The sequence below is a fragment of the Podarcis erhardii genome, assembly GCF_964252035.2.
Source record: "Podarcis erhardii genome assembly, chromosome: 13".
Classification (NCBI taxonomy): Eukaryota; Metazoa; Chordata; class Lepidosauria; order Squamata; family Lacertidae; genus Podarcis; species Podarcis erhardii.
Genome location: NC_138502.1, coordinates 7,370,041 through 7,392,539, shown reverse-complemented (window position 1 = coordinate 7,392,539; position 22,499 = coordinate 7,370,041). Strand labels below are relative to the sequence as shown.

At 40.8% G+C, this 22,499-nt stretch overlaps 2 protein-coding genes across 2 annotated transcripts; both read right to left on the bottom strand.

The window, feature by feature from the left end:
- Positions 1–134: 134 nt before the first annotated feature.
- On the bottom strand, positions 135–1,194 carry LOC309326620 (olfactory receptor 6X1-like; the record flags this gene model as incomplete). Its single annotated transcript, XM_081835489.1, has 1 exon — positions 135–1,194. The coding sequence occupies one exon, from the start codon at positions 1,192–1,194 to the stop codon at positions 253–255; it is 942 nt and encodes a 313-aa protein (XP_081691615.1). The 3' UTR covers positions 135–252.
- Positions 1,195–5,535: 4,341 nt separating this feature from the next.
- On the bottom strand, positions 5,536–21,873 carry LOC309328527 (uncharacterized protein; the record flags this gene model as incomplete). The annotated part of the gene is made up of 5 exons (XM_081838523.1): positions 5,536–6,516; positions 11,837–12,227; positions 12,357–12,530; positions 16,065–17,011; positions 20,962–21,873. 5 exons carry the CDS (start codon positions 21,871–21,873, stop codon positions 5,536–5,538), a joined length of 3,405 nt encoding a protein of 1,134 aa, XP_081694649.1.
- Between the last annotated feature and the right edge of the window lie 626 nt (positions 21,874–22,499).

Genomic DNA, 22,499 nt, shown 5'->3' with positions numbered 1-22,499 from the left:
TTCTTCTTCTCTAAGGTGCTACTGGACATTTAAAAAAAAAAAATATTTCTTATGATCTTCAACAGCTTCACCCTTGTCCTTTTAATTATCCCAGTGATTTTAAATGTTTTCTACTGTGATGCCAAAAAAGGTATTTGATTTGAACCTCACTTCTCATTGAGATTAATGAGAGAAATAGGAATGAGGAGTAATCCATATGCATAATTCCATCAGTAATCTGAACTTCACCAATTTTTCCCTTTGGAATGCATTTTAAATGCCTTCTTTCAGGGTCCACCTCTTTTTATGGACTGCACTCCTGACAGCCTCTTTCACTTCTGTGTTCCTTATGGTATATATGAAAGGATTCAACATTGGGGTGAGGATAGTGTTCAAGACTGCTACAACCCTAGTTCCCGGGGATGGGTGCAGGACGCTGGGCCTCACATACACAAAGATGAGAGCACCGTACAAAATAGACACCACAATCAGATGAGACACACAGGTGGAGAATGCCTTCTTGCGCCCTAAAGCAGAGGGTATGCGAAGTATGGTTGAGATAATAAAGACATAAGACAGAATGTTTAAAGAGAAGGTTGAGAGAATAAATAGGATGGAGCTCAACAGTTCCAGCAACTGACTGGGGGTGGTATCGGCACAAGCTATGCTTAGCATGGGGCCAAAATCACAGTAGAAGTGGTCAATGACATTAGAACTGCAGAACGGCAACGTCCACAAGATGGGTAGCTGAAAAATCATAATAAGAAATCCCCCATACCAGGTGGCCAGGGACATTTGAATACAAACATTGTTGGTCATAATCATCGGGTACCGAAGTGGCTTGCATATGGCTAAATAGCGGTCAAATGACATGGCTGTGATGATAAAAAGCTCCGTAGTTCCCAGCGTGAAGTGGAAGAAGTTCTGGGCCATACAACAATAGAAGCAAATAGTGGTCCGTGTTTCTAAAAGGGCCTGCAGCAACTTAGGTACAACTGTAGTGGTATAGCACATCTCCAGAAAGGCAAGGTTGCTCAAGAAGATGTACATTGGTGTCTGAAGCCTTGGTATGAAGGCCACAATGATGGGGATGCAGCCATTCCCAATGATGGCTACGATATACATGAATAAACCCACAATGAAGAAGATTCTGTGAAGATCAGGTAGTAAAGGAAACCCCAGAAGGATAAATTCAGTCACTGTTGATGTATTCATCACTGGAAATTACCATCAAATAATCCTCAGATGTGTCTTGGAGGACATCCCAAATGTCCATGTATAAGAAGGACCCTGAGTTCCCATCTAGGAGAAGGACAACTCTGATCCTAAACCCCCATTGCCTTGCAGGATATCTTCAGGAGCAGAAAATACTAAGGAGAAAACACCACACAAACCCAGAGTGGAGTCCCTAAAATGGTTGGGTGGCACCTTGTACATCATCTTCTGGCAACTTGTGCAGGCATCTGGTGCCAAACGTATCACTCTGCTTTCCTTTGGACCACATCAGTGAGGCTGAGAAGGGGGTCTTGTCATCTGGGCAGTCCATACACACTGCCTAAACTTGTGCTCCATGGAGCTCACTTTGGTGCAGCTAACACAGTGATAGATGGATGCAAGCAACAAGCTTATATAGAATTAGACTGCCTAGGGATGCTGGGTGGTGGGTGGGTGGTAATGGCATATCTGTAGTGGAAGTTCTTTATTATTATAAAAAAAAAAAAATAACCTAACTATGAACCACCAGTTAAAAGTCATTTAAACGGAGGATGATCAAAATAGCAGTAGAACTTCTAAAATCGATTCAATGTGATTCATTTTAATTAAATCTCGAAAGGAGCATTAGAAAGAAGGGAAAGAATGAACAAATGAACTCATGAAGGAAAGCTTCCTTGGAAGTACCAGCAGTATATATCAAGCAAAATTGTAGATTTATTGGACTTTCAAAGATGCTGCAGCTTGAGATGTTATTGTTTTCATATTTAGACAGCAGACTTTTTGACTAGGGAAACATAGAAGAGAGAGAAAGAAAGAAGGAAAGAAAGAAAGAAAGAAAGAAAGAAAGAAAGAAAGAAAGAAAGAAAGAAAGAAAAAGACTGTTAACCAAATAATTAAGAGCATTTTAAGCAAATTTGTTGCTTATGGATACCTTATGGTTTGCTTTGGAAGTACAGGATATAAATTTAGTAAATATACAAATAATAAATATCCAGTTATATAATTTACAACGCCTTAAAACAGTGGTTGGGAATGTCCCTTTTACAACCATATTTGATGTTTATGGTCTGTAGACCAAATAAAGTGATAACTTCTGTCATCCCTGGCTATTGATAATGCTGGGTGGTGGAGAGTAACCTGAGTCTAGGTTACTTGCTAAAAACACTTGTAGACACAAGGGAAGTTAAAAAGACATTTTCAACAATTAAGGAGATATTTGGGGTTAAGGCCATGACATTGAATTTACACCAAAAGTTTTGAAGTTCTCTGACACTTTTCGTGTTAGTGAAATATTCACATGATTTGCATACACTGAAAATATCACTACTTACTGTTAGGTGGATTATTTTAATAATGGGAAATTCCTCATGTTTTTGAATTAGGAGAAGAAATGTCCTGCAAAAGAAGGAAAAATACAATGCAACCAGCCATTAACGAATAAATAAATGGAAAAAGAATTGATAACCAAAACACTAAAAGGCAACCTTCAGCAAATTTCAAATGGGCTTCCACACTGACATTTTGTAAAATTAGCCACACTTAAATAATTGCGATTCCACTCACCCCTAAGTGTTTTTGCTGTACATCTTCTATTTTCTGTTTTTAGAGACGTTTTGGATGGGGATAAATGATTCAAATGCAGGTTTTTCCTAAAATGTTTGAATGTTACCGTTTGTTCAGTCAGTTGGTAACGAGCTGTCCTTCTTGACAACTTATCCAGAAAATACATTCTCTTCTATCAAGGACAGCTTTGGTTGGGGGTTATTTGCTCACTTTTGTCTTCCAAGCAATTGATTGTTCCATTTGTCCACTTTCTAACAAGAAGCACTTGTCCAAATCTCTGAACATGGGACTTAAAATACATTTTATTAAGTATGTCTTGGAACACAGGAGTCTTCATGTTTCTCAAGGGACATGGCAAACTTCCAATAATGCAGGGTTCTCCAATGGCTATTAACAAGTTTCATTAACAGGTAGAAAGTTTTCTGCAGATTGAATTTTGCAAACTCACATGAGAAAAGCAAATGGGAAGGTGGCTTACTCATCTGCCGAATACCCATTTGGGGAATTTCAAGACTTCCTTAATAAAGGCCAACTAATACTTTAGAACAGCTTTCCCAGATCTGGTCCCCTTGGCTATGTCTCCCATTATCCCTGATCATCAGCCATGCTGACTGGGACTGTTGAAAGTTGTAGTGCAAAACATCTGGAAAGCACCTGTTTGTTGAGTGAGATGATTTAGATGAAGAAAGAACAAAGAATAGAAAAATAATTACTGATGGAAAATTCCACCTGGATAAAATAGAAGACTTATGGAAGCAGTGTTCGGTCAGAAATCGCTGCAGTGAATTTGTGTCCGGATTTTCACTTTTTGAAATATGGGCATGAAAGGGGGCATTTTAGGGGCATGGTGGGACCAGAGAGAAAGGGAGCTTTTCCACCAATGCTATTTCCATCCCCCAGCCCCTGAGTTAATTAGTAGCAATAATGTTTAGTTTTCAGAGCTGTTGTTTCTTTTTATAAAAACAATCCATAGGTCATGACTAAATAAAAGTGTCACTTCCGTGATTTAATAAGGATCTTTCAACAAATTATGTTGTCCCATAATTCTATCCAACAACAAACAACAACTGAAGAATTTGGGTCGCACAAACACACATATTCTTTAATCAGTTTACATACATTTGCACTGCACTTGTTTAAGTCCAAAAGGTTTTCCAGATCATGCAAAAATATAAAAACAGATTTAAAATAAATGTCATCACTTTAGAGCATGAAACAATAGAAGATGAGTAACTCTCAGTGTTAAAACTACTTGAAGACTTCACTTGGTAACATGAACCAAACATCAAAATATTGGTGTGGGACTGAAATTCTAAGGATATGTTGACTGAAGTTTTAAGTGTTTGTTTGTTTGTTTGTTTGTTTGTTTAGGGCAGCCTTCTTCTTGCCCTGGAAAGCAACCTGGCTGCTAAATTCTGCACCAGCTGAAGTTTCTGAGCTGTCTTCAGAGGCACTTGTACATATAATGTATAGCAGTAATGACCGCTCCCCACTTAAAATGGGGGGCGCCCTTTGCGTGGACGCATGCAGCCCCTAGATCTGGAGCGGCCCCAACAGCATAGGCTTGGCTTTGCGTCCCCCCAGGTGGGATACCTGGAGGTCTCCGCCTACCTCAGTCAGTTGTCTTCAGAGGCACTTGTACATATAATGTATAGCAGTAATGTAACCTAGAGGCTTCCAGAGCAGACAACAGAAGTTAGGCTGGGCCACCAGCCGGAGCTGATGGAAGGCACTCTGAGCCATTGAGGCTACCTGAGTCTCAAGCAGCAGCAATGGACCCCGGAGTACAGCCAAACAGAATGCTAGTTCTGCTTAGAGTACACCCACTGAAGTTAATGAATCTAAGTTAGTCATGTTCATTAACCTCAATGGGTCTCCTCTTAGTAGAACTAGCCTTGGATACAACCCAATAATAACAACGACATAATAGCACAACCATTGGCAATCATAGTAATAACTCTAATATGGCTGGCATTAGTGGAAGATCTATACTGAAGCAATTTCTAATATAATATTACCATTATTGTGCAATATATTTTTGAACATACCCTACATTGTGCCTTTAACACTAAGCTAAGATGTTCTTTGCCCCTTGCATTGCACTCATCATCCATGTTACAGTAAATACAAACGTCTCAATCTTCAGGATTCTCACAAGACAACTTTTACCAGCCAGTTTTTTGAAGCACATTTTAAAAATCATAGAATCATAGAATCATAGAGTTGGAAGAGACCACAAGGGCCATCGAGTCCAACCCCCTGCCAAGCAGGAAACACCATCAGAGCACTCCTGACATATGGTTGTCAAGCCTCTGCTTAAAGACCTCCAAAGAAGGAGACTCCACCACACTCCTTGGCAGCAAATTCCACTGTCGAACAGCTCTTACTGTCAGGAAGTTCTTCCTAATGTTTAGGTGGAATCTTCTTTCTTGTAGTTTGGAACCATTGCTCCGTGTCCGCTTCTCTGGAGCAGCAGAAAACAACCTTTCTCCCTCCTCTATGTGACATCCTTTTATATATTTGAACATGGCTATCATATCACCCCTTAACCTCCTCTTCTCCAGGCTAAACATGCCCAGCTCCCTTAGCCGTTCCTCATAAGGCATCGTTTCCAGGCCTTTGACCATTTTGGTTGCCCTCCTCTGGACACGTTCCAGTTTGTCAGTGTCCTTCTTGAACTGTGGTGCCCAGAACTGGACACAGTACTCCAGGTGAGGTCTGACCAGAGCAGAATACAGTGGCACTATTACTTCCCTTGATCTAGATGCTATACTCCTATCATTTTTTGAGGACCGCACTCTTTTTATGGATAGCACTCCTGACAGCAGCTTTCACGTCTGCATTCCTTATTGTATATATGAAAGGATTTAGCATTGGAATGAGGACAGTGTTCAAAACTGCTACTACTCTGCTCAGGCGAGACTGGGCAAGGACATTAGACCTGACATAAATGAAGATCAAGGCTCCATACAGTATAGAAACAACAATCAGGTGAGATGTGCAGGTGGAGAATGCCTTCTTGCGACCCCTGACTGAAGGTATCCGAAGGATAGAGGAAATGATGAAGATGTAGGACACTGTGTTGAAGATCAAGGTCATGATGACAAACACAATGGAACTGATAAATCCCAGTAACTGACTGACGCTGGTGTCAGAACAGGCTAGTTTTAACAATGGGCCAAAATCACAGTAGAAGTGGTCAATGATATTGGACTTGCAGTAAGGCAACGTCCACATAATAGCACACTGAAGAAACATAATGATGAATGATCCATACCAGGTAGCCAAGGACATCTGAATACAAACATTCTTGGTCATAATCATGGGGTACTGAAGAGGCTTGCATATGGCCAAATAGCGGTCAAAGGACATCACCGTGAGGATTAAAAGCTCTGTACCACCAAAAATAAAATGGAACAGGTTCTGAGTCATGCAGCAATAGAAACAAATTGTGGTTTGTGCTTTTATTAGTGTTTGTAGTAACTTAGGGACAACTGTTGTGGAGTAGCAGATCTCCAGAAAAGCAAGATTGCTCAGGAATTTGTACATCGGTGTCTGAAGCTTTTGTTCAATGACTACAATGATGGGGATGAACCCATTTCCTAGGATAGTTATAATGTACATACATAAACCTACTACAAAGAAGATACTGTGTAGCTCATGGAAGAAAGGAATTCCCAGCAGAATAAATTCATCTACCGTTGAGGTATTTGATATGGTCATCACAGCAGAACAACTCCAATAATCCTCTGAGGTGGTTCAAAGTATGTCCAAAACTTCACACACACACATAATGATTTTTTCCAGATTGACAGAATTAAACTGGCCTAGGCTGCAAAAGAAGACAAATGGAAAGCCACGTGAAGAGTCAAAAATAGTAAACTATGGAGAAAATAGCAATTCATCCTGAATATAATAGGCAGAAACACTGAAGGAAAATAAACTTACCATCAATTAAGATAGATCCTTATGGAATTTTGTTTTAATGTTCTGTCATCACTTTTACGCCATCAGCTAAGAAATCCTCTATCATTTTTCCTGGTTATTCAACGATAGCTCATGGTAGCTCCTTTTTCATGGTGTTGGAAGTCTTGGCAGGTCTTTCCCTACAATCCCCAACAAAAATGCCTCGGGTTTTTTAACAAATGTTAAAAACAAAAGTTGAAAAACATCTTCATGTATGCGACAACAGCCGCGAGAGTTCTGGTAGCACAAGGATGGAAAACTGAAGAAACTCCGATTAAAGAAGCATGGCAAGAAAAATTGATGGATTGTGCAGAACTGGCAAAACTGACACATAAACTACAAAATAAGGATAACTGTGACTTTAAGGATGAATGGGAACCTTTCACAAAGTATTTGAAGATGCAACAAAGTGAACTGGACTCCTTGGCAGGTTTTGAATAAACATTCACAATTTTTTTTACTGATAATAATAAGCTAAACAGTTGGAGGATCTATACAACTCTGTAACATGCAGAAAATAGCATTATTGGAGAAACCAAAGACTGGAACTGAGGGAAGTCGGGGGGTGGGGTGGGGGTTATGGGTTTTATGGAGGAGGAAAAATGGGGGGGGGGGAAATAAGGATATGTTTTTGGAAAATATGTTTTGTTATAATTTTGAATATTTTTTTTTTTAAAAAAAGGAAGTCTTTAGTAGTGCATAACACTTTATGAATAACCAGGACAGTATATGCAATATATTAGAAATGTCACTACTCTACTTATTTTTAAAAGATTTATTACATGTCTACTCCAGTTGTGGGAAAGAATGTCTCATGATTCTGGAGATGAAAACAATTGAGAGATACAAAATAAAGGAAAGTCTTCAACACATTCAACAGGCTGAAACTCTGTAAGAATAACATCCACTGCAATGCCTCTTGGCTTTTTTAGACCCCATCTTGCACCTATTTTCACCATCACATGACAAAGTTGTGTTCTACATGAATGCTTCAACTTGATTAAATTGCTATGATAACGCAATGCTTATCCTTACTACAGTTCCACAGGAATAGAGAATCTTCATTAGAAAGGACGGCTTTTGAGCAGGTCATTTATATTCTTTGATCTTCCAAGCAACCAATTTGTCCACGTGCCAAGCATTTCTCATGAGAGGCTATTTTGTCAAGTCTCTCAACATAATATAACACATGGTTTTGTTGGATATGCATGATTTCTCATGAGAATGATGTCCAAGAGGGAAGGGTTGTCTCATGAGTATTCTCACTATTTATGAATCTAGATCAAACTAGAGTTATGTAGAGTTTTCTCTAGATAAAATATGTCAGGCAAAAGCCTGGTGAAGCTGGATTGTGTGTGCATGTGTGCGTTTCTGTATTCTTCAGATGGGCAAATATCCATATTTGGACTCTCAGCTGGCTTAATAAACAACCATCTACAGTTTGACATAATATTCAGAATGCCTAAAATGTGAAGTTGGTCATGTTGGTTCATAAGAGTGTGTGGAGGAGAATAGAGTCCACAGCTGGTCATTATCTTTAGTAGACACAAGCAAAATGTCACCAAGCTGTGAGAAGCCTTTGAGATCTCAACATATTTTCATCAGACAAGATGTTGCGTGTTCAGACCTTTAAACCTCCCCCTTAAATAAATTCAGACAAGACTCAAATTTTGGTTTGGTTTTTGGCAGAATTTAGGCCACACTTTATTGATTACAGCAAGTGAGTGGTTGCATAGGCTCTGGTTCGACTAGCTCTCTGCACCGTTGCAGATAGCGCTGACCCAGGGCACCAGCATAGGTGAGTCTAGGGTGAAAACCCGGATAGGCAGAAAGCCGGGAACAGGCTATGTCCACCACCCAGATGTCCGCCTGGAGTCCGGCATGGGCACAACCCCCTCACAGGGTTGACCAAACCACTGAGTCCCTGGATTCCTTAAATGAAATACCCTTCACATAGGGATGGCAAGAGCATTCCCCCATCCCTATCAGCTGAACCAGAGCCTATCCGCAACCTTACAAGTTGTGACGATTTGCTACACGGCTGGCAAAACCCAAATGGCACCAGCCAATCAGCCAAGTGGGGAAATTCCTGCCGTGCCCCTGTCACAATGACAGACGACAGATGATTACGTGCACAGCCCTAGAAAATAGGGAGAGGTGGGCGGGTGTTCTGATGCACGCACCGAAAGAGGAAGCTCTGGGTCATGTGCATAGGTATATATATATAGGTCCCTTGATCCGTTTTTGGCTGCATCCCATTGGCCTCATCAAACCCTGCATCAAGGGACCTACCAATCGGGTGCTGTGGCTATCCAATCGTACCCACCCACAACACAGGGTTTGGTTGCCAGGTCTCACTGCAACACGTGCCCTCTTTAAGGGAGGACCCAATTTACACAAAGCGTCTGTTAGGGGAATTAAAAGAAATGTGGCTCTGCCCCACCACACTGACTGCTACTGATAACCCCAGTCTGAAACCCTGGAGAGCTGCAGCCAGTGTAGACAATACTGATCTCAATAGACCTGTGGTCTGACTCATTATAATGCATCTTCCAACATCCCTATCAAGTGTTTGATGGTTTAATAAGGGCCATTAGACAAATCATGAATACTGCCTTTTGCAGCTGATCCTTTCCCTCCCTCTTTTCGGCAAGACTGTAGGCCTGTTAAATATTCGATCATATGAAATTCACCCTAGTGCACAACTTACATTGGTGGGCTATATAAACATCAGAACAAGACTGCATCAGGTGTGTGTGTGTGTGTGTGTGTGTGTGTGTGGTTTTTCTTGTCTAAGATCTGGAAACACAGAATGATCCAAGGAAACCATTGTTCTCAGAAGTGTATATGGACAACATAAGGCCACACTTGGGCAAAACTAAACATTTCATTTGTTTAAATAGGAGGAATTCAATAAGGGATTTAACTTCCCCATTTGCAAAAATCAATCAATCAATTTCCTATTTTTGCAATCCTAGTTTTGTACACATTATCACTTACTTCTTGTTCACATTGTACTTAAGTCAGGTCTGTTCATCTGAAACAGCTGTTGTGCATGCATAAGTGAGCATCTATGTGCAGAAGGCAGTTTCGTGAATAGGATTTCCAGTATGGGAGTGTGTGTGTGTGTGTGTGTGTGTGTGTGTGTGTGTGGCAAAGATAGGGAAACCAAACAGGCAATGCATGTTGGGTGAAGATATCTTCACTCCATCTTGGATGTGTACATGAAAATGCAGCTTGAAAGAGACCTCGCTGTATTTTAAGCCTCTAATATACTGAATACAGAGGGTCTTAGAGTACACAAAGAGCAGCCACAGTGGCTTGCAGTAGTAACTGACAATTCCAATAGCAAAGCCACAAGTTTGAAGGAATTAAATGGTATTCACTAAATGACATGTACACAAAGGGGCAAATAATTCCACAAATGAAAGGAAACTGCTTGGCATTTGTGCATGATGTAAAAAACTGACCTTAATAAACAATTAACAACAACAACACACTGCCATTTTGAAAATTCACTGCAGCTCTAACCATGCCTACTCAGATGTTATTCACATGGAATGTAGTGAGGCTTGCTCCCAGGTAAATGGGGTTGGGATTGCAGCTTTAATATTATATGTGCCCCAAATACATCATCCAAAAAATATTTCTCAGAATCCTCCTCTAAAAAGGTAACCCACATCTCACCTTCTCTTTCACTGGAGAAGTTAGTAGTAGCACAAAGTAAGTTAAAAGGTAAAGGACCCCTGGACAGTTAAGTTCAGTCAAAGGCGACTATGGGATGGGGTGCTCATCTTGTTTTCAGGCCAAGGGAGCTGGTGTTCGTAGTAGTACTATTTTTTAATTGAACTTATATACTGCCCTATACTCAGAAGGTCTCAGGGTGGTTCACAGAGCAAAATCAACATAAAAACCGCCATATATATAATCAATATGAAAACAACAACCCAAGAACCCCTCGACAAAAAAACCAAACAAACACATTTTAAAAGGGCATCGTCTGTCAGTCAGATCAACCAAAGGCTGATGAAAAAAGGAACATATTTGCCTGGCACCTAAAGGTGTATAATGAAGGTTCCAGGTGAACTTCCCTGGGGAGAGTATTCCATAGATGGGGGACCACTACAGAGAAGGCCCCCCCGTTCTTGTGCTACTAGTAGCAATAGGTAGGAAGCATCACACTTGCAATTTTAAACACATTTTTTTCAAGAACTTCTTTAAGGAACTCTGTCTTCTTCAATATCACACTCCTGGGAGCCTCTTTCACTTCCATGTTCAGCATTGGCATGAGGGCAATGTTTAAGACTGCCACTATCCAGCTTACGCAGGACAAGGGATGAACACTGGGTCTCACATACATGAAGAGACCAAATCTCTCTCTCTCTCTCTCTCTCTCTCTCTCTCTCTCTCTCTCTCTCTCTCTCATCCTGGCTATTTTTCCTAGGAATAGCTGTACTGGCAAATCAGCTCTATAACATACTATATTTGATGGAAACCAGCTCTTAACCCTAACCTGCTTAATCCGAATTGTTAAACGCTAGGCCAAACAAGAATTTGAGGGCTTCTGGAGAATTTTCATGTGTCTGTAACAAAGGGGTGTTCTAGAGATGTGGAGCTGACAATGCAAAACCTTGCATTATATTGATTGTGAGTCAAACAGATAGCTTACTAAATGCTGGATGCTGCATATACAGCATATTTAAAGCACATGGCATCTCCCCTCTAAATCCTGAGAACTGTAGTTTGTTAAGGGTTCTTGGAATTATAGCTCTGTGAGGTGTAACAATTGAATGGAAGTCATGTGCTTTAAATGTGTGGTATGTATTCAGCTATAGTTCTGTCTGATCTTAAATCTCATGGTATACTGTAACTCCCAAACTGTACAGTCCTATGCATGTCCAGTGAAATAAGTTCAATTGAGATCAGTTGTACATATTCCCAGGTAAATGTGTTTAAACTGCTGCTCCAAAGGTGTTGACCTCTAAAGTCCAAAAGAGTATTCCCAGTCCTTAACTTCCTTAAGTGGGAAGAAATGGCACACAAGCCTGAATCAAGAAACCACCTCCTTAGAGCAAAATGTCCTGCTTAGGGCTTCCCTCAAAACTTCTTTGACCTTTTCATTCCTGAGGCTGTATATGAAAGGGTTCAAAAGAGGAGTCACCACTGTGGTGAGGATGGCAGCAACCTTATCAAATGCCAGAGAGTAGCTTTGATTTGGACGGACATACATGAAGATGGAACTCCCGTAAGCGATGGTGACCACAGTGATGTGAGAGGCGCAGGTGGAGAAGGCCTTTTGCCTCCCTTGGACAGATGGGATTTTCAGGATGGTAGAGATGATATAGCTGTAAGAGACCACAGTGAGCACCAATGAGCTGAGGACCACCAAGGAAGACAGAAGGAAGTTAAGGAGCTCAATGAAGTGAGTGTCCACGCAGGCTACTTCCAGCAGAGGTGCAATGTCGCAAAAGAAGTGGTTGATGTTGGGGCGGCAGTATGGAAGTCTGGAGACAATAACTGTAGGGCAAAGAACTGAGAGGAAAGCCCCTACCCAACAGCCCAGAACCAGAAGGAAGCACACATGTCCATTCATAATGATGGTGTACCTTAATGGATTGCATATGGCCACGTACCGATCAAAGGACATGACTGCTAAGAGGATAAACTCCACCGTTCCCAGGAAGAAATAAAAATATGTCTGAGTGATGCAGCCTGTGAACAAAATGGTTTTCTTTTCAGCCAGGAGGCTGGACAGCATTTTGGGGGCAATCACGGTAGTGAATAGGATATCCAGAAAAGACAAATTACTGAGGAAGAAGTACATAGGAGTATGGAGTCTCAGGTCAGTCCATATAATGGAGAGGATGACCACGTTTCCCATGAGGGTGAGCAGGTATGTGAAAAGCAGGACCGCAAAGGAGAAGATCTGAACCTCACGGTGGGCTGGGAAAGACAGGAAAACAAATTCCTTCACTGACGAATGGTTGTTAGTCTCTGGATCCATTCTTTGCCCTCTGCAATGGAACATACTTTTTAAACAACAACAAACTGAAGCTGTGCTCTTGCTGCATCATCAGAACCACATGTTATTCTAGCAAATATAGTTTAAGACCCAATATATTTTAAGACCTTCCTTTGATGAACACAGCTGATAAAGGTAGTTGCTCCCAGAAATGCTCATGCACAATTTTTTTTTGTTAGTCTTCTAAGGCTTTTTAGCCTTTTCATAGAATCATAGAAACAGAAAACGGAAAGGACTCTGGTGGTCATCTAGTCCAAGCCCCTATAATACAGGAATCCTGTTCACAGCCATTCCTGGGTGGGTTCAAACCACCAACCTTTTGGTTAGCAGGTAGTTTTTAGTGAATACTATTTAGAAAACAACTCACCTTGCTGATGTTCAGGAAGACTGACATCCTACTAAGCTGACGTGGCTCTCCTTGGCTTGTTGATTGATGTGATCAGCTTCAATCCTAGTAAGTCGTGATGACTGCTAGTAAATGAGTGGTGCTAACAAAAGATTGAGAGAAGCTTCTTAGAGTCCCATAGATTCACAAATGGAAAAAGGATGGAGAAAACAGGAAAGCAGAGAGATGAACACCTTCCACTTTGTTAGATATTTTAAATGCTGCTATTTCTAAATGGAGTGAAAGCCCCTTTTCTTTCGCATTTGTTTTGGACCCTCTCGTGTGAGTGCAAGAGACACTTCTCTCACACACCCCAATATTTAATGGGAACTAGGTGTCCTATTAATTGTATTTTACATGCTGCTCAAAACTGGATTTTCAAATGCTTCCTTAATTTAACTTGAATTTAATTTATATATTGTATCGCTTTTTTCTGCTTTTTTAAAAAGGGTTGTGAAGCCCCTCAGAAATTATGGTTAAAAGTCAGGTTATCAATGCATTGATAAATAAAGACATACTAATAGGCTGGAACAGCAGAGGCATAAACAATAGATATGAGGTATTTTTTGGTTTTGGTTTTACAATCAAATGGTAAATAAATTTTAAGAAATAAAATAATTAAGTAATACCAGGTTGCCTTAGATGTAGTTGGCTCTACCAATTAAATCTGAAGCAAAACATCCAGGTAACTTTGAGGGGAGAAGAGCTTTCATTGGAAATAATCTCCACTCTAAAAGTAACTAAGGATCTTGATTTTTTATTTTTTATTGAAGTATGGATAAGTTATCTCCAGTTAGTCAGTAATTACCAAATATTGAGTTTAAGAGTGGCTTTCTTGTCTAAGTCACTTCTCTCTCTTCAGATTGTCCATTCAGACACAAACATCCATTCTCTGTGGTTTTGGAACTATCCAGTGCATCTTTGGGCAATTTCAGATTTTTCTCAAACCCAAGAGATTTAAAAACCTTAAGAGCTTTCATAATCATCAAGGGCCCAATTTGTGGAAGGTTTCTAGCTCTCAGAGCTTTTTCAATAGCATGTCTCCAAGATGGAAATATAGTGAAGACTTTCTCTCTTCCACAAAGCAGAAAATTAATGCAGAAATTAATCAACAAGGGCATGTTATCTGTGAAGGATCAACTCTTTTGAAGAAGAAAACAAACTCATCCAAAGTACTCCAGACACAATTAACTCTTTTGATGATTTATTTTTTTACCTTATTTATTTCATAAAAGAAAAAAAACCCCAAAGCAGCTAAAATACTTTAGAGGATTAGAGGACTTTCTTTGCAATCTCATTAGCTTCCAATTTTTGCTGATCTTTGCCTATATGCTCTGTTTACAGGATGAGGACTAAAAACACATTCAGATGTTCCCATAGTGTGAAGTATTTCATAAGTTAAGGCAGGCACCATCAAACACCTCTGATATAATTGTCTGACATCCTCATTGCTATTAGCTTTTAGGAATCACCTGGTGAATTCTGATCTGATCTTGTAGATCTTTATTACTAATCAGGAAATACACAAATGCACACATTTTCTAGTTTTCTAGTTTTCTTGCTGCAATATACACATCATGAATTAGAGAAGCATCATTTAATACTTTGGAATTGACTTGTGGCAAACCTGCCCAAATATCCCCTGACCACATTAGACTACACAAGTCATCCTATCCAACACTGAAGCTTTGCCAGGGCCATCCTATGGCTATGTTACAACTGTCACATTCACACAAACACACCCTTAGTGCAGGGGAAAACTGCAACATTCTATAAAAGATTTGCATTTTTTATTTTATTCATTTATAGCATTTACACCCTACCCTTTAGTTTTAAAAAAATGTTTTCAGAGCAGGTTACAGAGTAAGTTCTAAGATGGTTCCTCCATTAGGTTCACAAACTAAAAAGACACGACACATAAGGAAACAGGAAAGGGGAGTTAGGAGAGAGAATCTAGCTCAAGCACAATTCCTTAAAGTTCTAGTCCTTACTGTTACATCTGGTTTTGGTGATCATTCCAGTTGTCTTTCCCTTGATAAAGAGCAATCCCTCTCTGGAAACATTTATACCTCTCCTTCTAGATAAGATTTAGGAGGTGACAACTTCCAGGCATCTCCTGTCACACAGATCTTCTCTTATTCATGTCATTTTATGGGAAAGAATTCAACCTAATATGTTCTATTTTATTTATTTCACTTTAAAAAAAAAAAGTTGTAAAAAATGCATGAAAACAACCATAGCACAAAAGTAAATAATCATTCACAATAAGAAAGCCAAAGTTGAATTTGCCCACAGTCGTATATGCTTTGTGTGTGACATAATCTATCAATAAAGAAGTAAAAAATGCTTTATGTGATCTTTGTAGGCCATTCTTTCCATTCATCTTCCAAAGAATGCAACAATAATTTGACAATCCAACACAATTTGATGATTTCTTTTTTAAAAAAATAAATAAATCCAACTGTACATGAAAATTCAAACTATTCCTTATGCTTCTGCCACAAATTTATTCTGCCCACATTTTGTCAGCTCCCAACATCTTTAATTTCTCACCCAGTTTCAAAACATCTCTATAAAGTAAGTCCCCATTTCATGAAAAGGGACCATGCTGAGCTATGAGTGAGTTGCCCAATGCCACCTGAGTTCATAGTCACAGTGGGTGTGTATATGAAGGTGCTAAGATCTAATGTCCCATTTCTCAGGCATAGCACATGTGTCCCCCCCCCCCAGTAATAGTATATTCCCTAAACCTCAGGTGCCTACTGTTCATTATCCATTTCTTGTCCATTATAAACTGACACCTCCATACCTGGGGAAAATAGCACAAGTATCTGGGTTGATCAGATGCAATTTCTTAGTTCTGTACATTTCCCAGTGAAAAGTTCCACTAGACCCAATACCATCCACATTGTGCATAATCCTCCTTTCATTTACCATTTGTTGTCCTCAAATACTTTATTCCTGGTGAATCCCTTTTTCAGGGCATCTTTCACTTCCTTGTTCCTGAGTGTATATATGAAAGGGTTCAGCAGTGGAGTGACTAGGGTGTTTAGGAGGGATACCAGCTTGTTCCAACCCAAAGAGGCATGTCCGCTTGGCCTGACGTAGATAAAGATGATTGCCCCATACAGCATGATGACAACCATCAAGTGAGCAATGCAAGTGGAGAAAGCTTTCTGCCTCCCAGAGGCTGACGGGATTCTCATCACGGTGGAGATGATGAAGATGTACGAAACCACCGTCATCAGGGAATTGCAGAAGACCACAATGGTGGCCACGATGAAGACGATCCACTCTATGGGGCGAGTGTCGGTGCAAGCCAGCTTCAGCAATGGTCCAACGTCGCAGTAGAAGTGATTGATGATATTGGGGCCACAGAAAGGCAGGCGGAACACTAGAATCGTCTGCACCAAGACCGTCATCAAGCCACCAAGCCAAGAGCCACAAGCCAGCTGAACACAAACCTTACTGCTCATGATGGCATGGTAGTGGAGAGGGTGGCAAATAGCCATGTAGCGATCATACGCCATGGCGGTGAGAAGGAAGAATTCGGTGGCCCCCAGGAAAAAATGGGAGAATGCTTGAGCTTTGCAACCAGCTAGGCTGATTGATTTCTTGATTGAAAGTAAGTTGGCCAGCAGTTTGGGTATGGTCGCGGTCACATAGATGATTCCTAAGAATGAAAGGTTTCCAAGGAAGAAGTACATTGGCTTATGTAGAGTGGTGTCATGGACTACAGTGGCCACTATGACAATATTCCCAGTGACAGTCAAGGTGTAGATCACCAAGACACCCACAAACACTAGAATTCGCACCTTTTGGATGCTGGGGAAGCCCAGTAAAATAAATTCGACCACAACTGTTTGGTTTTCCATCATCACCTGCATTAAAACATAGGAAAGAGTTGCAAAACCGGGTCAGAGAGATGCTCTATCTAGAAGGTGATTCTATTAGGGATGAGTGAATCTGTCAATTTCTGGTTCTCTCTGTTTCTCATTTATCTAGCCTCTTCACATTTCAAAACCAATTTTGCATGCTTTTTAAAGATATAAATTTTCATGCTCACTTCTCCCCACTATATGCATTATTGTATGTTTTACTTGACTGGAGAATGACATTGCTAAATTGGGAGAAACACAGATAATGAAGGACGGCTGTGTTTTGGGTCATGTACTGTTTCAGAAAGTGTAGTAAGCTTGCATTTTAACATGAACTGAATTGGGTTGCTTCCCTATCCCTAGATTCTATCTATTGGCACATACCCAATTCACAGATCTTAAAGGCCAATAGAAATGCTCATAAGCAGATGCAATGGCAATATCCACCCATGCTATTAGTCTCCAAAGAAAAATTGTCCTCTGTAACTATCCATATATACAGCACAAAGAAATAATTACATTCTCTGGAAAAGAGTCAGGATTCCTGCATTGCTGAGTGTTGCACTAATAACCCTTCAGGTTCCTTCCAATACTACAATTCTATAAATCTATGATCATAAGCCCTGTCTCTCTATACCACTTTAGCCTTCCTTCTAAGGAGAACAAAACTCTTAATTCTCAATACGTTCTTTACACCTCCACACATGTAGATAATTGAACTATGTGATTTCACTTTAAAGTGAACTTTAGGGATTTAGAAATTAAAATTTAAAATGTCAGATTTGGACTGAAAATAAAAAAATGTCAAATCCAGATTGCAAATTGCATTTCAGATTTAGTTTTGCAATTTGGACAGAAAACCCTATATGGCTCTGTAAAAAAAATAATCATTTAATGATCTGGAGTAAGTGTATACTTTAATAATAATAATAATAATAATAATAATAATAATAATAATAATAAAAGGTGTGAGATTGTGGCTCTGAAGACACGGTGCTGTTTAGAACCTCAAAACATTCACACATAAAAGTCACAGCAATAGACAGAGATGAACTAAAGCATATACTTAATTCCTTTTGTTTTCTGCTGTAAGATTTTCGAACATTGCCACTCAGTTCCTCAAGTGGCATGGTAGGACTATCAATTGAGTAAAGCTTTTGCAATTGACCAATAACTTTGTACAATCAATGAAAATATGGGTCACTGGTTCACCACCCACCCCATTGTGCCACAACCACCTTGTTGGTTCAATAACAAATGGCACTTGATTGATGTAGAAAAATAAACCACACATTATCATACCATTGAAAAAGAAAGAGGGTACTCATAATTTCACACATCCCGACTGGTCCTCAGAGTAAACATTTTCTGTTTGTTTCCTGGAAAACATTGTCACATATTCTATAGTATCCACTATTTTCAAAGCACTTATAATAATGAGAAAAACAATATATGCAATATAGAGCATGTTACTCAATAGCAGCTAAAGATGCTATCAAACTATAACACTGTCTGCCTCTTGCTCTGATGCCTGTATATGCGCAGATGAGCACAGAAATGAGGAGAAAAAGAACAAATACTTCAGGCAAATATCTTTTTGCATTCTGCTTCCTGTAGAGCACAATGAAGTTCTTTGGTGCAGGTTTACAAGAGCAGTTTAAATATATGGGAAAGAGTACTTCAGTCCTAACCATTCCCGCTAGGGAAATTAAACCACCTGAGAGAGGCAGAGAAGCACTTTGGGGAACTGAAGATGTGTTTTCCTTGGCAAGTGCCTGGACAAAGACGGAGGGTTTGAATGCTATGGAGCTGCTGCTGGTGGACTGCTAGCATCATATACTCAGAGAATGCATAAGGTAAAGGTAAAGGTACCCCTGCCCGTACGGGCCAGTCTTGACAGACCCCGGGGTTGTGCGCCCATCTCACTCAAGAGGCCAGGGGCCAGCGCTGTCCGAAGACACTTCCGGGTCATGTGGCCAGCGTGACATCGCTGCTCTGGCGAGCCAGAGCCGCACACGGATCTACTTGCACCCGGAGGTGCTTTCGAACTGCTAGGTTGGCAGGCGCTGGGACCGAGCAGCAGGAGCGCACCCCGCCGCAGGGATTCGAACCGCCGACCTTTCGATCGGCAAGTCCTAGGCGCTGAGGCTTTAACCCACAGCGCCACCTGCGTCCCCCAAAGAGATGCAGAGAATGCATAACACATTATTAAAATATGGAACTTGCTTGCACAGGAAACAGTGGATGGCTTCATAAGGGGCTTACACAAATTATTGGAGGAAAAGGCTATCAGCAGCTACTAGCCATGGTGGCTGAGTTTTGCCTCCACTGCCAGAGGCAGTAGGCCTGTGAATATCAGTTCTTGGGAAACACAGGTGGGCAGAGTACTGCTGCACTCCTGTCTAGCTTGCAGGCTTCCCATAGGCATCTGTGAGAACAGAGTACTGGACTAGATGTGAGATGAGTAAAAGCTGGAAGACCACAAAAGGCATCTCTAGATCAGAGCAGCAGAAAAGGGGGGCATCCCGCTTCCAAAAACTGCTAACCAGATGCTTCCTGCCTTGATCATACGTGCAAGGCAGGAACACAACGGCTCTCCCTTGTGCTTTGCCCCCACCAGCATTAAAAAACCCCTCTCTTGTTGCCCAGAGAATGATAATGCCTATGAACACGGAAGATCTGTTTAAGTCTCATGGCAAATCACCATTGTTGGAATCATCCTTTAGGAATGAATGTCTTCAATGCTTTCCTTAAAAACAAAGCAAAATACAAGTGGTTGTAACCAGTCAGTTGGTTAGAGTGTGGTGTTGATAACACCAAGGTTGCAGGTTCAATCCCTGTATGGGACAGCTGCATATTCCTGCATTGCAGGGGTTTGGGCCAGATGATCCTCAGGGTCTCTTCCAATTCTACAATTCTATGATTCTAATAGTTTAGTGCCTTCAGGTGCCTTGTCAGAGTAGAAGTATAGAAATGTGAATAAATGGCCATCTTTTAGGCAAAGAGTAGTCAACACATTGTACCTGTGTATACAGTTAGTTCCTGGGTGTGGAGGAATTACTTGAAGAGGGAACTTTCTGTAGAGATGAATGAGAGTAGAAAGGCAATGTGGGCCTTGAGACTGAAGAGTAAATAGGACACCCTGTCTACTGTATTTAAATAATTAGTTTGTGTTGAGTTTACCTGCAGTGCCTGTTTCCAAGAAAGGCTTGGCCTTCCAGTTCCCTCCAGATGTGGTAGACTACAGACATCATTATCTATCTGAAGAAGTGTTCATACACACAAAAGCTCATACCAAAAACAAACTTAGTTGGACATTTTTTAAAATATATATATATATATATTTCTATCATTATCTATGACCATTGGCTTGTCTGAGACCTGACACGGGAATCTTGTTATAATAATATTATAAACTCAAACAAAAAAAGCAGCTAGTCCCTTGTCCCCCACTCCTAGCCAGCTTAGTCCTCCAAGACCTGGGGCAAATGTACCTGGCTGCCTCCACCTCTGCAAGCACCTGCTGGACCCAGCTGGACTCTGCAAGGACCCAGCTCTTCAAAAGGAACATTAGCAGCGCTTAGGGCTTCAAAGGTCAGCACCAACATTTTGAATTGTTCTTGGAAATGTACTGGGAGCCAATATAGGTCTTTCAGGCCTGGTGTTATGTGGTCTCAGTGGCCACTCCCAGTCACCAGTCTAGCTGCTGCATTTTGGATTAGTTGTAAATTCCGAGTCACCTTCAAAGGTGACCACCATCCTCTGAGACCAAAAGATGCCTAGACCTTCTGAAAGTGTTGCTTACGATTGTGAATTTTTATTTTTATTTTTTGACACAGATAGAGGCAAGCAGTTTCCCAACTTTATATATTTTTAATCCTCTTTGGCAATAAATGGCAATCAAATCAAGTCACTCCGTATCAGTTCAGTGGAGTTTTTTTTTTAATATTCACTGCCTTCCTCAAAGCTTCTTTGACATCTTTGTTCCTCAGGGTGTAGATGAAAGGGTTGAGGAGCGGGGTTATAACTGTATTCAGCACAGATACCACTTTGTTTACCTCCAGAGAGGAGTTTGCTTTGGGCTTCACATACATGAACATCACTGTTCCATATTGTATGGACACCACCGTCAGGTGGGCGGCACAGGTTGAGAAAGCCTTCTGTCGCCCCGACGAAGAAGGGATGCGCAATATGGTGGAGATGATGAAGATGTAGGAGATGGCAGTGAGTAAGAAGGAGCTGAACAGGAGAAGGGCCGACCCCACTAACACTATCTGCTCGAGCAGGTGGGTATCAGAGCAAGCCAAGCTCAGCAATGGGGTCACATCACAATAGAAATGGTTGATCAGGTTGGGGCCACAAAATGGGAGTTGGCAGATCAAGATGGTCTGCACTATGACAGTGAAGAAACCTCCCAGCCAAGACCCCAAGGCTAACTGCAGGCAAAGCTTGCTGTTCATGATGATGCTGTAATGCAGTGGGTTGCAGATGGCTATGTAGCGGTCAAAGGACATTGAGGCAAGCAGGCAGAATTCAGTAGCTCCAAGAAGGAAATGGAAAAAGGCTTGGATGATGCAACAGTAGAAGCAGATGGCCCTCCGCTCTGCCAAGAAATTGGCCAGCATCTTGGGCGACAGCGTGGTGACATAAAAGATCTCCAGGAAAGAGAAGTTCCCTAGGAAGAAGTACATGGGGTTGTGGAGATGGTGATCATAGATGATGATGAAAACAATCAGGATGTTTCCTGTGACAGTGAGGATGTACATAAGCAGAACAGGAACAAATAGATACTTCTGCAGCTCTGCGGAACCTGGAAATCCTTGGAGAATAAACTCAGTGAGGACAGTTTGATTTGTTTGAGGCATTTCTTGAAGAAGACTCATCTGCCTGACTCCTTTCTATACCTGCTAAGAGCATGGGGGGAAAGATCAACAAGACAGCAAACCTTTGCAGTGTGCAGCTTGAAGGGACTGAATGCATAAAAACTGACTCCTTCTGGAATTAAAGATTGCCCAGGCCCAAAAGTTTGATTCAAAGCTTTACCTGCATAACTTTCTTCAAAACAGAGCAAAAAACAACAACAGTAAATTATACATCTAAACAGTTCTGTGATGTTCAGGTTCATTATTTTAAAAATAACTTTAAACAGGACTGAGGTCAAAGCTCTATCTCTCCCCCATTGCAGCCTTCATTACAACCTGAGGTTATGTGCTTCTGGAGTGAGCTTCATTATCAATGTTACTTCCACACTCGCTGGGAACTCCCTTTCAAAACGGAGATTTGCAACCTGTTATCTTTGTTACCTGATCTAAGGTTAAACACTCACATGCTAGCTAGCAGAGAATAACAATAGTTAGTTATCAACTGATCTAGAAGTTTGGAGAGCTTAATATAGCCCCTTGGAAAATCGTTAAAGCCTGCAGTAATGCACAAATGCATTCCTCCTTTTGGTGTCAATTATACGATTATACTTAACAAACTAGCTATATCA